Raw genomic sequence first — 17,441 nt, forward strand, 5'->3', positions numbered from 1 at the left:
TTCCAGCTAAAAGACTCTCTATATCCATACATGGGATGGTAGACTAACTATCAGTATGGCAAAAAATCATGTGACCGTGTATAGTTACGACAATCCCATGAAGGAATTATAGCAATAGTTTCAATGCTCTTTGTTACTTTCATAGCTACATGGATCCAAACAGCAAGAATCCTATCTTTCATAATAATTCAACCTGAAAATACTGTAAAATAACTTTTCTAAAATTGTTTTTCTTGCCCAGTAAAGAGATGAAAGATAGTCAGAAAATACTTCAGAAGAACTGGTGTTTTGCCAAAATGATTTACTTAACTATGCATTGCATCATGAGCCTGTGTTTTGTAGCAGTAGTAGTGTTCCCTTTTCTCATTGTGTGTATGTGATTTCTATTATTGCTACTTTCTTGTACCTCGATAGCTACCGGAATACAATTGAAAGGCAGAAGAGCCAATTTTCAATATGATCTGCTCCAGAAATGTGATGTATTTCTTCAACTGTATTATTTTATCTTTTAAAAAAAAAAAAAAATGAAAGTGATCATCCACATGGAATTCTGTATTTCAACATTATTTTTACATTTAATCATAGAAGCAGATTTATATTGGCTTATATAAGCTATTGTCTCAAAATTGTTTTTTTCTAACTATATTTAATATTTCCAATTTAGGAGGTGTCGCATCTCCCTGTGCAAATACAATCAATTTATTCCTTTGGTGAGCACAGCAGCATGCTGACTTTGCTTTAGAACAGCACATGCCGAGGGCCACAACTTAAGTGTGGTTGCATATACATGCAAATATATATGCAAATAGCTTATTTCACACAATGCCCTGGCACTCCTGGCACCTCCTCTCTGGGAGCTAGAAATGCCGACACTCTGAACCCACCTGTTGCAGCCAGCCCATCCACTTGCATCTTTCATTGCTCACCCACCTGGGAGATGCCTCGCCATTGAAGAGCGTATTCCCAGTGAAGGCCATGTTCAAAGGATCCCACCCGCGGGCCATGCATTGAGCCCCGCGTAAACCCAAACTGTACCACGGCCTACAAAGAAACGGGCCATAGGCCATGTGTTGAGTAGCCCTGCTTTAGAACATTAAACTGACGCACGTACACACAAATTGTACAATAACAGAAATGATCTCACATTCCCACAGTCAGTGATATGGTCCAGATCACCATAGTATGTGAGTGCCCCATAATCAATATAATTTTCCTCACAACACCTATGAGGTAGGGAGGTGCTATTATTAGAGATATTTAATGTTATATAGGAAGCCAAAGGCAGAATTGGGAACTGAGGCTGTGTCTAGACTACATGGCTCCATCGACAGAGCCATGTAAATTAGGGTTGTAGGCAAAGGGAAATGAAGCGGCAATTTAAATAATCGCCGCTTCATTTAAATTTAAATGGCTGCCACGCTGAACCGACAAACAGCTGATCAGCTGTTTGTCGGCTCAGCGCACTAGTCTGGATGCTCCGCGGTCGACATCAAAGCCCTTTGTCGACCACTCCGTTATTCCTTGTGGGATGAGGTTTACCGCGGCGGTAAATTTAAATCGCCACTTCATTTCCCTTTGCCCAATAAACAAATCTACATGGCTCCGTCGATGGAGCCATGTAGTGTAGACATACCCTGAATGTGTAAATCTCCCAAGTCCCTGACTACCATTCTAATTCCAAAACCATCCTTTCTCTCTACTTTGTCCTGTCTTTAAGCTAGCAGTTTTCAAACTATGGGTCAGGACTTCAAAGTGAGTCTGTTGCTGAGGTTCAAAGCCAAATTCTCATCAGTGGGGGCCAAAGACAAAGCTCAGTGGCTTCAGCCCTCGATGGCTTTGCCCTCTTCCCACCCCTGCCCAGGGCAATGTGCTTCAGCTTGGACTTTGACCTAGCCCACAGTGGTGGGGCTTGGGCAAGCTTAGACTCCCCGCTCCTTTAGGGTTGTGCAATAATTTTTGTTGTCACAAGGGGGTTGCAGTGCAATGAAGTTTGAGAATGCCTATTCTAAGCAACATATCCATTAGTAGTTTTTTATATTTTGTTACTGTAGCTGGAGATTTCCAACAAGTTCAAAGCTGTATTCCCTGTAATGGCATCTGATCTTGCAAACATATACATATATATGTTTTTAACTTCTCTCACATAAGTGTGCCACCTGAAGTCAGCAGAATTATTGACATATGTAACTTTAAGCACTCATGTAATTATTTGCATATTGGGAGCCATAAGAAAGGGGCCTAATCCTGAAGTCATTTACTGATATGAGTAAATTTACCCTGCTCACTTCAACAGGATTATCTGAATTAATAAATTTACGTAAGTAAGTGTTGGCAGGATCAGATCCTACAATTGCTCTTATACTCTACTGCTGCAGACAAAAGAAAGCATTTCAATAAAAAGATGTTAATGTAACCCTTTTGCCACGTAGTGTCAGCTGCAGCTATGGCTGGGTTAAATATCTGGGGTTCCCTCTCAGAGGGGTAGCCGTGTAAGTCTGAATCTGCAAAAGCGACGAGGAGTCCTGTGGCACCTTATAGACTAACTGGAGTGTAGGATGCATCTGACGAAGTGGGTCTTTGCCCACGAAAGCTTATGCTCCTACACTTCAGTTAGTCTATAAAGTGCCACAGGACTCCTCGTCGCCACAACACAGTACTGGCTCGAGCCCCCACTCAGTAACCTGGGAAATTCACACAAGAGCCCTGCTGCCTCTGGGAGGCAATGCTTCCTCACTCACAAGCAGTTTGAGTGTAGAAAAGACACCAGTACAGGACAAGGAAGAGAACTGGCAGCATGTAACTTCTCGAAGGAAAAAAAGGCCAGCACAAGAATCCCCCATTCCTACAGAGGTAAGTAAATGCTTTCATTGCTCTTCATGGGTTCTGCGATGGTGAATGCTTTGGAAGACCTCACAAGGAAGAAATCGGAAGGAAACCACTTCTACTGGAAGGCATGGGATGCATAGTCCTAGGAATGGGGGTTCCATGACCACCACACCCAAAAGAAGAAGGCGAGTGGTGGTGGTCGGGGACTCCCTCCTAAGAGGGACTGACCCATCAATCTGGAAGTTTTTGGAGAACGTTGGGGATAATTTCTTGGTACAAGTGCTGAAGGAGCCGACCAGAGGCCATATGCAGCTTAACCTTTGAAAGCCTCGGGGGAAGCCGGCGGCGGGGCATCCCAGGCGCGCATGGGCTGCCCGCCCGCCGGAGCCCCTCCGCGGCCTTGAAAGCCTCGGGGGAAGCCGGCGGGGGGGCATCCCAGGCGCGCATGGGCTGCCCGCCCGCCGGAGCCCCTCCGCCGGCTTCCCCCGAGGCTTTCAAAGCCGCGGAGGGGCTCCGGCGGGCGGGCAGCCCATGCGCGCCTGGGATGCCCCGCCGCCGGCTTCCCCCGAGGCTTTCAAAGCCGCGGAGGGGCTCCGGCGGCGGGGCATCCGGCGTACAAGACGACCCCCGATTTTTGGGGGATGTTTTTTAACTTCAGAGGTCGTCTTGTACGCCGGAATATACGGTACTTTCTTTTCTTCCTTTGGTCAGGATCCTGAAATCTACCATCTCATCGAATTAAGGGCTCCGCTATTTCGAATTAAATTTGAAATAGCAGTTTGCATGTATAGATGCTATTAAAGTTCATTCAAAATAACGGCTGTTATTTCAAATTAACTTTGCAGTGTAGACATACCCTGGGAGTGGAGGGCAGGGGAGGCAGAGGTGTGAGCAGCGCAGGGGGGACAGGGAAGGCTGCCCCTCACTTTCCCCAGCAGCCTCTGTCCACAGAGAGCTCGGATCCCCATGGACAGGGGATGCTGCCACCCCACAGTGCTGCCTCTATATCAGAGGCCACAGTGCAGGGCTGCAGGTAGCCAGTCTGCGAGGGGAGCTAGTTTTCAAATTGACTCCTCTTGTGGACTGGCTCCCGCCTGGCACCCTGTGCTGCTGTCTCTGATACAGAGGCAGCAGTGCAGGGTGGCAGGGGACTCCGTGGGTGTGGGGGAAGATTGCACTGGCTACTAGCCCTGCTCCTGGAGAAGTACAGAATAGCTGACTAACCTCTTCAGATTTCATGCAGTTAGTCGACTATTCTGTTATCCACTATCTAACATCCCTAGGATACAGTGCATGACAAAACTGAATGGGAAATGTTAGGCAATGACCAGCAGAGCTGAGGGCTTTATCTCTTAATTGGGTGCAACAGAAAATCTTTGGTGCTATACATTTGGGATCTGATCTTGTGAAGTACTGAGGGTTTTAAACTCCTGTTGCCTTTGACATGAGTTCAGTGTGCTCTTCTCCTTGTAGCCATGGGTCCTATGCTGTGATGTTTTCAATCACCACTAGTCTGTATTCAGTTTAAAAAACAAGTCTACCATATGGCAGCATGCCAAGCTCATTTGAAATTTCTTATTTAGCTTTAGGATGGGTGTTAGAGAGCTCTTCTCTAAGTGTGTGACAGTCTGGCTACTTAGCACAATAAATTAATTATTGAGTTTAAATGAGGAACTTTCTCTTTCTTATATGACATGGCATTAAATCAATGACAATAAGAAACAATCTTTAGGCAAAGCACCTTTTAAATGATATAGGCCTGTGCAGCATATATCCTGTCCAAAAGGGACTCCCATATGTTTGTGCAGACACATGCTGTGTAGCCATCCTCATGAACCACCACTGTTCAAATTAAATCTGCTGCCAAGCTTGAGGTGGTAAATGTACATTCAACTTGCAAAAGGATAACTCTTTCTGATCAAACAGAAAAGATAAAAACAATCAAATGGATCATTAACTGGAGTTATGTGCAATTTTCATGGGGTTACTGTAATGTCTATTTTACAAAATCTGCAGCAGCAGCATCAAATTTGCAAAGGAAAATTATGCAGCATTTTGAAGAAATTAACTTGCCTTCTGTTAATCAGATTAAGTGTTTAGTTTTATCTTAAATAAAAGCATGTTTTAGAAGATTACAGTAAATCCTCAGACCAACAAGTTGTATTGGAAAAGCCTGTCATACATCCTGCTGTGGCTGAGATCTTTGCCATTTCAGAAATGAAGTACAAAATGGAGGGAAACAATGGAGACCCCCATCTCTGCATATGTAATTATGTGGTTCCACAAGCTCATAAGGAAGCATACAAGAGGTGCACACCTTAATATAGCCCCAGGGTTTTCTATGAGTGGTAGAATAATTGTGCTCATGCTTAGCTTCTTTACCTGGGCTTTCCTCAGACGAACAGTATTTGCTGCAGTGTTCTCAACTGACTCCATAATGAACCTGATCCTCTCACTAATAGCCTGATCCTGCTCCCATTTAAGTCGAGCAAAATTCCCATTGACTTATAAGATTAAATTCTTTCACTAGTATTATCAGGAGTAAATGAAACCAATAGAAGTGCTGAGAAGAAGATACTCAATGCCTTAATTTTTAAAGCTCCAGTTCAGTAAAGTACCTGCACATTCTTAATTACCATTAATTTATCCCCATTACTTAAGTGCTTTGCTGATTTAGGGACAAAGAGAGTCATAAATAACATTCAGTTGCAATGACAGTCTTATTATTTGGTATTTACTTCTCCTTTGCAAGTGGGAGTTACCTTCCTAGCAATGACAAGTGAGAAAGAACTGTGAAGATTCCAGAAGCAAAGTTTTTTTTGGCTTTTGTTTGTTTGTTTTTGTTTTTCGGTTGTTGGTTTCTTTGTTTTTTGGCAGATATAACCAGCCTTTCTAAATCATCAGCTCCTCAGAAGCAGGTCTCAGAGATACCTGATCCACACAGAATTCCTTTGAAATTCCCAAAGAAGATGTAGAAAACACCCACGATACTATGGCTTTCTCTAATTTCACTTTTACTTGATTGCATACTTTTATGCCAAAATAACTATGTAGCAGTAAGAACACTTCTACTGTGAGTAGAGACTCATTGACTGACAAGCTAGTGAGCCGTAAAAGTAATATGTGTTAACAAGAATATAAATAAAAATAGACAAAAGTTTTCATAGGGCTTTAAAAACACTAATGTGACAGTGTGACTTGTGTTGGCCATATGTTGCTTTCTCTTATATAGAGTAGGTATAACTTCATTGACATTGTCCGGAATAGAGTTACTGGTATGAGGTCACTTTCAAACCCTTAGAGCTCAATCCAACTCTATTGAGGTCAATGGAAAATCTTGCCCATTGACTTCATATGGAACTTGGAAGCAACCTTTAGATTATTGTTTAAACATAAAACAAAAGCAAAATCCAGGTGGCTTAGATACAAATTATATACATTTTATTTATTTTAAATAACATTCTTATGTATAAATTCTGACGTATTCAAATCATACACAGCTTTTTTAGAAATGCATTTGGAGACATTTTATTTGGATGTGTTGTAAGACTGATAAGATTTTAATTGGGAGTGACTGTAATTTTAATGATTTAGGCCTATGTTTTCCCATTTGAATTGGAAACATTATTAAGCAGAGTCCCTTGGAAGCTAATTTTAGAACTTCACTTTAGGCTTCAATCTTAGGTTTTTATTTAGAAGAATTTGTACCTACTGTTTGCCACACACATTTATATATAAATAAAATAAAGCTTACACTACATTTAATATCTGGACTGAAGATACTGTATCTCAGAGGTCAACTGCCCCAGAATGCTAGTACAATGTTAAAGACTGTCCATCCTGCCTCAAATTATGTCTGATGGGCTATGTTTATTTTGCCTGGTTCGAGAGAGTGACTATTTCAATATATGACACTCCATGATAACACTCCCTGGCCTAAAACTTCATGTAGTTATTTATAGCTATGATGTTCCGTGAGATTTCAGACCTTACATTCACATTAGCCCCATTTTATTCTTGTATTTTTGTCTGTCACATCCAGTGGTCATAGAATAGCATCCTACCTTGTGATCCAACCAGGGAGCCCCAAGCCTATTATAAACTTGCTGTTTTTATACTTCACCCATGCCATTAGAGGAGTCTTTTTGTTCTCATGTACTTGACTATGGGATTTCTGTTCCCTCATCCAAATCAGCAGGGAAAATGGCTCTCCCTCCTCCATGAAATACACATAAGAAGATAATGGAGAAAGTACTTAAGGAATTCATCCGCAGACATCTGGAAGATAATAAGGTGATAGGTAACAGCCATCATTGATTTGTAAAGAGCAGATCACGTCAAACCAATCTGATAGCTTTTTTTGATAGGATAACAAGTCTTGTGGATAAGGGAGACACAGCGGCCATGGTATATCTATAAAATATTTGTTAAGGTCTCGCATGACCATCTTATCAACAAACTAGAAATACAGCCTAGATGGGGCTACTATAAGGTGAGTGCATAACTGGCAGGATAACCATTCTTGGAGAGTAGTTATTAATGGTTCGCAGTCATGCTAGAAGGGTATAACAAGTGGGGTTCCACAGGGGTCTGTTTTGGAACCAGTTCTCTTCAAAATCTTCATCAATCTTTCAGATGATAGCATAGACAGCATGCTTATTACGTTTGTAGATGATACCAAGCTGGGAGGGGTTGCAAGTGTTTTGGAGGATAGGGTCATAATTCAAAATGATCAGGACAAACTGGAGAAATGGTCTGAGGTAAATAGGATGAAGTTTAATAAAGACAAATGCAAAGTGCTCCACTTAGGAAGGAACAATCAGTTGCACACATACAGAATAGAAGCAACTGTCTAGGAAGGAGTACTGCAGAAAGGGATCTAGGGGTCATAAGCTAAATACGAGTCAACAGTATGACACTGTTGCAAAAAAAGCAAACATGATTCTGGGGTGCATTAACAGGAGTGTTGTGAGCAAGACATGAGAAGTCATTCTTCCATTCTACTCTACGCTGATTAGGCCTCAGTTGTAGTATCGTGTTCAGTTCTGTTCACCACATTTCAAGAATCATGAGGAGAAATTGGAGAAGTCCAAAGAAGAGCAACAAAAATGATTAAAAATCTAGAACAAATGACCTATCAGTGAAGACTGAAGGAACTGGGCTTGTTTAGTTTAGAAAAGAGAAGAGTGAGCAGGGAGAAGAGACATAGCAGTTTTTAAGGATCTAAAAGGGTGTTACAAGGAGGAGGGAGAAAAATTGCTCTCCTTGGCCTCTGATGATAGGACAAGAAGTAATAGGCTTAAATTGCAGCAAGGCAGGTTTAGAATGGATGTTAGGAAAAACTTCCTGTCAGGGTGGTTAAACACTGGAATAAATTACCTAGGGAGGTTGTGGAATCTCCATCACTGGAGATATTTAAGAGCAGGTTGCATTGACATCTATCAGGGATGATCTAGATGGTGCTTGGTCCTGCCATGAAGGCGAGGGATGACTTGATGACCTCTCAAGGTCCCTTCCAGTTCTAGTATTCTGTGACTCTAAGATCATTACCATTAGAAACAGCAACCATTGATCTTTCACTATATTTCTCTATACTGTCACATCTCCCTCTTACTACATCTTCACCATGCACAGATATGTATGGCATCATGCCGCTCACATTGTCTCTCAAATTAATCTTTTGTCTTGCAGGATTGCATACTATTCCTTTAGCTGTTAGCAGATGGGACAATCGTACCCACCAAAGGTACATGCATATCTGTAGTAAGGTGGTCCGTTGATCAGCTAGCCTAGTGGGTAGCTCATGGCCTTATGATTTCTGCTAGTCTAGTCAGCCCAGAGGGGTTCCAGCTGACGCCTATATCACTTCCTCATGCTCTAACTGCTCTGCCATTATTCAATCACTACAAAGAAGCCAGGAAAACAAGGTAGAGGGACCCAGGCACGCCCATCCCAGCAGGTCCCAAACCAGGGTTGTTGGAATTAATCAATCTGTCCTGCCCAGTTACTGAGCTACCCCAAATTATATTTCCACCGTATCACTTCCCCTCAGTCTTAAGCTATTGAGTTAGGGAAATGGTAACTAGCTTAGTAACTCCTCAGCATCTTAGGGCTTTCAACTCTCAAAGGTCAAGCAGGAAATCCCCCACTGCTAGAGCAATTCCTACCACTCCTGGAAAACATCAGCCCCACTTCCTGCTGCTATGTGCAGCACATGTCTACCTGACCTATTGGTCTCCTTTTAAATTATTCCTTCTTCACTGGGAACATGCCTTGCACCTCTTAAGGGATGGTGCCTCTCATGCCCAGTATTGGTCTATGCTGCCCTAGTTCAATATGGGGCCTGTAAATGCCATCATAGTATCAGTGCTGATACTTCAGCCATCTGTGCCCAGTATCATAGATGCCCCTCCACAGGCTTTAGTGCACCTGTGCTGTTCTCTACCTATTCATCTGTGCATGTTCCAAGCTGACTCGCTGCATAACTTTGCTCTGTGGCAAAGTTATGCAACGAACAAATGACAGGAGGGTGACCCTGGCTGGACCAGCCAAGGACTTTGGTAGGCTGAGAGAGTTTCCAGTGGATGTTTCAGGCAGTGCAATATGTCCAGGGGCAGTCCAAGGTGACCAAAAGATACAACTAGCTCATTTTATTCCTCCCTTTATCCCTATAAGTAAAGATGCTCAGGTATGTGGTTAATAGAAGGGATACAAACTGGCTATACTCCCAGATATCACAGAACTAGGCTGAACATAAAGTAGAGAAGTTTCTCTTTACTCTTCCTTCAATTGTGTTTTGATTTTTTATCACGTTATTTATCCAATAAAAAGATGCGACTGAATGTGACTGTTTCTTCTGCTGAGTCATTTCACCCTAAGGCCTCACCTCTGTGAGATTTCCAGTTTCTGCTAGGATGAGGTTCCAAAACTAAGCCTGCTATATAACAGATACCCTTCTACAGGCTCAGTAAGATCAGTCTGGTTTTGAAAAGCTTTATGCAAGTAGAGGCCACACAAAAGACTCAAATTGACTTAAGAGGCTTTGGATCAGATCATCAGGATGTTCTCTCAAAATCTGAGAGAATTTGCCATCAGCAAAATAACTCAAATCCTATTGCCTTCCCACCATTACAAAGTGTAAGATGAACTGACCTCCTCCCTACATCAAACCTGCACTCAGATATAGTACCTACCTATTCATTTCCTTTCCTCTGCTTGTAAAGGAGAAAAGGGAAAAATCAAAGTTCCAAATCCACATACCCCCATTTTTAGTGGTGGGATAGGAGGGGTCTGTCTCTATCTGAACTTAAAATCAAACTCTGAAGTTGGCCACTCTATAATGGAGAGAGCCAAAAACCAGGATCTGAAATCCAAATCAGAAGTGGCCCATCCTTGTTATAAAATAGCCTACAGGTTTCCCAAGGTTATAGGAAGGAACATATTGTAACAGTTCTCTTCTTTGCAAACTCCTCCCAAGCTCCCTAAAAAAGATCTGACATGTCACAATGCATACACTTTCATTTTGCCTTTCAGCATTATTGCTCTAACAACTATTTCCAGAAATGTAAGCTGGGGTAATTTTGCCTGTGAAAAGTTGCCTAATCTTTACACAGTAGAAAAAGGTAAGTAGATATTAGAAAAGACACTGCCAAGTAATTACATAGAGATTTTAAGCATTTCTTTCCATTGCCATTAATCTACTCTTAAAAAATTGTATATGCAATCTATGATCTTCTTTTGTCTTTGTCCTCTTCTATTTTATCACTTAACATATCTGCATGACTTAAATCCAAACTTCTTATAAATTTAGGACTGATCCCAAGCCCACAGCAGAGAAAGGGACACTTTCCATTGACTTCAGTGGGCTCTGAATCCAGCATATACACTATTACATCCACCTAGTACTATGGCCCCCCTCCCTCTCTAAATCCCTATGTCATTCACTTGTGCCACATATTAAATTAGACTGTAAAGTCTTTGGGGCATTTTTTCACTGCACCAATGTAGACTGAATGAGTCACTGAAAGTTACAAATTGTCTTATACTCCTTACACCTGCTGCGAACTGTTAACAGGACAAAAGAAGGGCTGGATCAGGCCTCATGACCTGCACTCAAAGGCTGTTAACTGTCAACATTTTTTTGGAGTGGTACATGGATATACTTTCATCATCCACATTACACATAGAGGCCTGTGCATTGAGGCCTGAGGCCTACATCTTAGAGTCACAAGGAGGCAACCTGCTTCCATGTGGCTTAAAGGACATGAATATAAGCTAGAAAATAATTATCAAAGGGAACACAAGTTAACCAAAGGAACTATGTACGTGTCTTTAGCACCTGAACCTTCTGTTTCTCCCCAGCATAAAACAGCTGTAAACTGCATGAACTTCTAGGCATAAATTGCTTGGTAGTGTCGGCATAATTTATTTTAAACTTATGTTTAACTAGAATTTTGCAACAAAGGACCTGATCCTTTAAACTCTTAGGTGACGCCCTTATTCTACTGAAGTGAATGAGTGATAGAAATGTAGCCATGTTAGTCTGGGGTAGCTGAAGCAAAATGCAGGACAATGTAGCACTTCAAAGACTAACAAGATGGTTTATTAGATGATGAGCTTTCGTGGGCCAGACATTCTGCTACATTCTGCATTCTGCTACAAAGACCTTTTACATCTGCACTTGAAAGGGAATCCTCTGAACTGTCATTCATGTTAAAATTCGACACTTTCCAAAAAGGACTCAACAAACATTTGAACTATCTCACCCATTACCAAGATAGTTTCCCCAATTATCACCTCTAATACCATTAACTCACAAACATCCCACTCTCCCTACCTCTAATATCATCAATTCACAGACACTTACCTTCCTTCCTTCCCCCCCCCCCCCCCCCGCATCTTCCTCCTGTTCTGCAATGTGATTTGTCCTTTTCATATTTGTTCATTTTTTTAATTGTATCCTTTGGTATATATGGTTGTGACTACTTTCTTCCACTATTTGATCTGAGGAAGTGGGTCTGGCCCACGAAAGCTCATCATCTAATAAACCATCTTGTTAGTCTTTAAAGTGCTACATTGTCCTGCATTTTGCTGAAGTGAATGAGTGTGTCAACGTTTTCTGGCAATCCTTATTCCTACAAGTATTTCTTATTCACATGAGCAGTCTTATTGACTAGAAAGGGATTATACATGTGAATAGAAACAGTGCATGTTCATCATGGTTTTCAGGATCAGGCCACAAATAATGAAGCATTTATAAGCGTATGTTTGCATTTTGTGCAGGCATTTCACAGGAAGATACCAAATGTTAGATCAGGTCTCTGGAAACTGACTAGCCTCTATTCATGATATGCTCAGTTCATGTCTTTAAAGGAGTTGAGGAATTTGAACAGTTGTACTAACAATTAGGAAAGAGTCAACTTTAAAAAAAGATTTCAGTGATATCAGAAGTGGAACTTTAAATGATGGGTGTTTGCTAGAGTCCCAGCTCCAGCAATATTGCCATATGATTTACACTATTTTAAACAATTTTTGTTTGTTTGTTTGTTTGTTTTTACAGTGCCACTAACCGCTGTACAGATAAAATCTAGATGATAAAATATGACTCATGGGTTTTTTGGGGTTTTTTTTACAAATAGTTACAAATACAATGGAGAGAATATATATTACATTTTATGTACAGAACACACCATTTCTGTCAGGGTAGGATATTAAGCCTAGCTTTTATTTGTACAGGTGATCCTGAGATGTCTTGTCTTCTTCCCTTGTACAGTATGTATACAAGTTCATTAACTCCTATTAAAAATGGATTCATATGTTTTAATAGTATCATCACATTGTATGAGAACTCAGAAAGTGGGAAGAGTGACCCATCCTCAACATTTTCATGATTTATTGATTCTGTTCCCCAAATTGTTGAAGAACTGAAAGTGGATTTTAGTACATGTGTTACACTTACTTATTTAAAAGTGAAACAAATAGGATTTCCCTTTTTATATACAAAAAGCACAAATTCGTACCAGGAAATAAAATTAAGTCTTTACAAAAAAGTATTTTCTGAAAGTCCACTGCTAATTAAACAGGCTGCTTTTCAAAATATAGGCTACTGGTCTAGGCTTTAGTTTCGCTGGAAGTCAAAGTAGTTTTTGATTAATCAGGGGCACTGGTTACCCCCCATCTTTTCATATAAAAATATACTTTAAGATCAGCATAATTGTATGGAAAGTCTTTAACAGTGAAGTCTATGGGTCCTCATGGAAAACATTATACTGAATGCATTTCATAATATTACCTGAAATTCTTATGCGCTACACTCCTTTTCTGCTCACCAGCATGCTAGACCATGCACAACGTAAGAGAGTATCTGAGTAGCAAATTCCTTTGCTTGGAATCGTGGTACAGATTTTGATAGACCTTCAGCGAGGATTGTACATTTTTTAATCCGACTTTGGAATAAGTGAATTGATTCTTGTTTTAAGCTTTATAGTTATGCATTGGAGTTGTCAGTGTTAGCTGTCCATTTGGTGCCACTTCATTTCCATCATCCTCCAGTAAGCCTGAAACATCAGCATTGGGTATGCTGTCATGGTAGCTGCTAAAACTAATGTTGTCCTCCTTGAGCTCAATGGTCCAGAAAGGAGCATTAAGTTTTCTATTTTGATATTCACGGTACATGTAGACAGCACCCACAAATCCCATCAACAGGGCCACAACAATGATAATAACTGTCAAAATAATGATGTTAAATTGAGTCCAGGAGACATCTGCTAATGAAGAGGTACTATTGTCTAAAGAGCTGATAGGAAATATAGTCTGCACAGTTGCTGGGGCAAATGTACTGTTTATCACTCTAGTTGAAAATGATGTTGCCCTGCTGATGTTGGGAGTCGTAGGTACAAATCCTCTAGGTTCAGGACCAAGAATGACATCTACAAATTAAAAAAAGAGATACACAAATAAATATAAACATAAATAATAAAATACATGGTGAGCCATTATGGGAGATCAGGAAATAAATGGCTTTACCTATACCTCACTCTTAGGAATACAACAAACTAAAATTTTAAGATAAAAATTCTTCAGGTCCCATTTACACATCAAAGTATTTGGCCAGATTTTCAAAACAGCTCAACACGTGGTGTGCTGAGTTCTTTTGAAAACCTGGCTAAATGCATCACAACAGGAGCTGCTGGGTGCTCAGCATTTTGAAAACCTGTTCCTCATTTAGTTATCCAAAGAAGAGCTGAGCTCTAGAAAATCTGATCCTGATTGCAGGTGCTCAACTCTTGAAAATCAGGCCCATAAAACCTGGATTCCTCATGATGAATGCAAGTTACTTCAAGTGCAACTCAGTGGGTAAAATCTTGGCTTCGCAAGAGTCAGTATGAGTTTTGACACTAAGGGAAGCTAGGATTTCACCCATACAAAAGGCTCTTTGAAGAGACCTTTTACTAATAAACATAAAAAACAACAAATGGTCTGGTAGCACTTTAAAGTCTAACAAAACATGTAGATGGTATCATGAGCTTTCATGGGCACAACCCACTTCTTCAGACGACCAGAGTGTTGGATGTCCAGAACCAAAATTAAATAGGGGAGAAGGGGGGGGAATATTTTCACAAGCCACAGTCAGCTATCTCACCATGTCATTAAAGCGGCAAGAGAGGTGCAGGATGGAAAAAGTCATTTACCAATGCATTAGAACTGGAGGCAACAGATGGACCAAAGTGAAATTGCTATCTGCAACCTGCAGAGATGGGCATACATAAAGTTACAATGAATTAATATTAAATTCTTACTGATCATCTCTCTTCCGTGCACAGAAAACAATCCTGCCGTCTGTTGGTTCAAGTATCAGCAAGAGAATGAAAGTTATATCAGCTCCCTCTTGAATTAAATCTCTTGTAATGGCAGGAAAAAATGTGGACCTGATACATTCTGGAACTCTGCGCTCTCCTTCCTGTGTAGAACCACATATACATGGAGCCTGCAGCCCATTTAGTGGAGTAAGAGGTTACTCACCTAAGCTGTAACTGACATTCTTCTAGATGAGCGTTCCTGGGGATGATCCACAGCAGGTGTTGGTGCGTCCCAGCGCCATAGAGCATATTCGTCCTAGTAGTGCATTGGGGCCGTGCATGCGTGGCGTCTGAAGCACACAGCTCCATCCAGTATTACTGCACATGCATGGCCGCCCTCCCTTCAGTTCCTTCTCTATCTGGAACCCAGCCTAGTGGAAAAGACTTTTTTTTGTCCAAAGTGGAGGGGAGGAAGGGAGGGTAGTAGAACCCAGAGACATTCATCTCAAAGAACATCAGTTACAGCCAAGATGAGTAAACTCCTCTTCAAGAGAGAGACACATCCCTGGGAGTGCTCCACAGCAGGTGACTGCAAAGCAATTTGTCCTATGGAGGTAGGGACTTCGGATCAGGCAGGTAAGCGGTCTTTAGTATAACCTTTGCTACTCTTGTAGAGTGAAGAAGGCCATCAGAAAGTGCATAGCGCTTAGCAGAAGTTTGTTCTGATGTCCATGTAGCAGCAACACATATTTAGTCAATGGGAACCTTCCGCAGGTAAGCAACAGAAGTGGTGACTGCTCATGTGAAGTGTGCAGGGACTGAGGTAGGTGGTGATAAACTATTGAGAGAATAGCACATGGTGATGCAGTCAGAGATCCAATGGGAAAGCCTTTGGAATGATATCTGATGCCCCTTATTACGTTCCGCAATGGAGACGAACAGTCACGGGGATGACATGAAGGGTTTTGTTCTGTGAAGGTAGAAGGAGGGCACCCTGTGCATGTCAAGGGTATGCATCTGTGCCTCAAAGACATTGGCATGAGGCTTAGGGAAGAATACAGGTAAGTGTATTGTTTGGTTAAGGTGGAAGGTGGAGCGTACCTTGGGTAAAAACTTTGGATGTGTCCATAGAGAGATTTTGTCCTTAAAAAAGATGGTAAATGGTGGGTCTGCCATTAGGGCAGCCATCTAGCCAACATGCTGACATTATTACAACTAGGAACTCCATTTTGAGCATTAAGTGGAGAAGGGAGCATATGGTCATAGGTTCGAATGGAGGTTTCATGAGCATGGTCAATACCAGACCATGAAGGTCCCACGGTTCCTGTGGGGCAGTAATATCAGGATATAGGACCTATAGGCCTTTGAGGAAGCTCTTGGTTATGGGATGTGTAAAGACTGTGGTGTCATCGACGGTCATATTGAACATTGTTATTTCTGTGAGATGTATTCTAATTGAGCCCAAGGAAATCTGGGATTGCTTGAGATGTAGTAGGTAATCAAGGATTGTAGGTAGGGGGGCATCCTCCGGTAATATGTTACGGAAAGCAGCCTAATGTACAAAGCAAGACCACTTGTTAATGTATGTCTTCCTCGTTTCAGGGGCCCTACTATGTAGGAGCACATTATGTATCTGCACTGAACATTGTAGTTCTATGCCCGTGAACCATCGAGGTACCATGCTTTGAGTTGAAGAATGGTAAATCGTGGGTGAGAAGCTTCAGTTCCTGGTTGGAATAGTATGCTTGGGTTGCATGGGAGTGCGATTGGGTGTTGTAGAACCATTCTGCTCAGGAGGGGAAACCACGCTTGCCAGGGCCAGCAAGGTGTTATTAGGATAACCCTCCTTTTGTCCCTCATTTTGACGAGTACTCTGTTGAGGAGGAGGAAGGGAGAGAATGCATAGAGTAAGTGGACGTTCCACTTGATGATAAGAGCATCTCCGAGACAGTGCTTTCCCATGCTCACCCTGGAGCAATAAAGTGGGCATTTTTTGTTTGTTCCGGTAGCAAACAGATCTGTGAGGGTATCCCCATCATGCAAATATCTCTGTCAGCACTGAATGGCTGATCTGCCACGTACGATCAAGAGGTAGGGCTCTGCTTAGGGCATCTACTGTGGTGTTTAGGGCGCCAGAGAGATGACACGGACTTATGGAGATGCCATGAGTTAGGCACCAGTTCCAGAGTGCAATGGCTTCCTTGCAGAGAGCGTAGGCTCATGCCCCACCTTGTCTGTTTATATAAACATACAGACCATATTGTCCGTACATATTCTGATGTGGGTTCTGGTGATGTGGGGAGGAAAATGCTGGCATGTGAGCCAGATAGCCTTGAGCTCAAGGACACTGATGTGTAGTGTCTTCTCTGCCAGAGTCCATAGGCCCTGGGTTGTTAGGTCTCTCGTGTGTGTCCCCAGCCCATGAAGGAAGTGTCTGCGGTGATGACCACTGTGGGTTCTGGAGTTTGTAAGAGTATGCCTCTGCGTAAATTGTATGGTTTTGTCCACCATCGTAGTGATCTTTTTACTGTGTCAGGGACTGACAGTGTTTTGATCAGTAACTATAGATCTAAGCCATCCCTGGAGACACCTCAAACAGATGGGCGTTGGGGCTCACCGTGTTGTATGATCCCATGTATTCCAGGAGATGTAGACAGTCATGGGTTGTGACGCTTGGCATTATGTAGAGTAAATGAACTAGCTTGCAGATCCTTAGGAACCCGTCGGGAGGTACGGAAGCGATGTCTAAAGCAGAGTTGAGATGAGCCCCCATTAATTGTATTGACTGAGTCGGTGTAAGTACTGACTTGCTCTCGT

The 17,441-nt window shown here is 41.9% G+C and overlaps 1 protein-coding gene across 1 annotated transcript in view; it reads right to left on the reverse strand.

Annotated features, from left to right (window-relative positions):
* Window positions 1-6,887: 6,887 nt before the first annotated feature.
* Window positions 6,888-17,441, reverse strand: part of MEGF9 (multiple EGF like domains 9) — a 120,088-nt gene continuing 109,534 nt past the window's right edge. The window contains exon 6 of the mRNA XM_075905148.1: window positions 6,888-13,754. Within this exon, the coding sequence (XP_075761263.1) occupies window positions 13,300-13,754 (455 nt within the window). The 3' untranslated portion in view covers window positions 6,888-13,299. The remainder of the gene's footprint in view (window positions 13,755-17,441) is intronic.

Source organism: Pelodiscus sinensis, chromosome 22, assembly GCF_049634645.1.
Source record: "Pelodiscus sinensis isolate JC-2024 chromosome 22, ASM4963464v1, whole genome shotgun sequence".
In the NCBI taxonomy this organism is placed as follows: Eukaryota; Metazoa; Chordata; order Testudines; family Trionychidae; genus Pelodiscus; species Pelodiscus sinensis.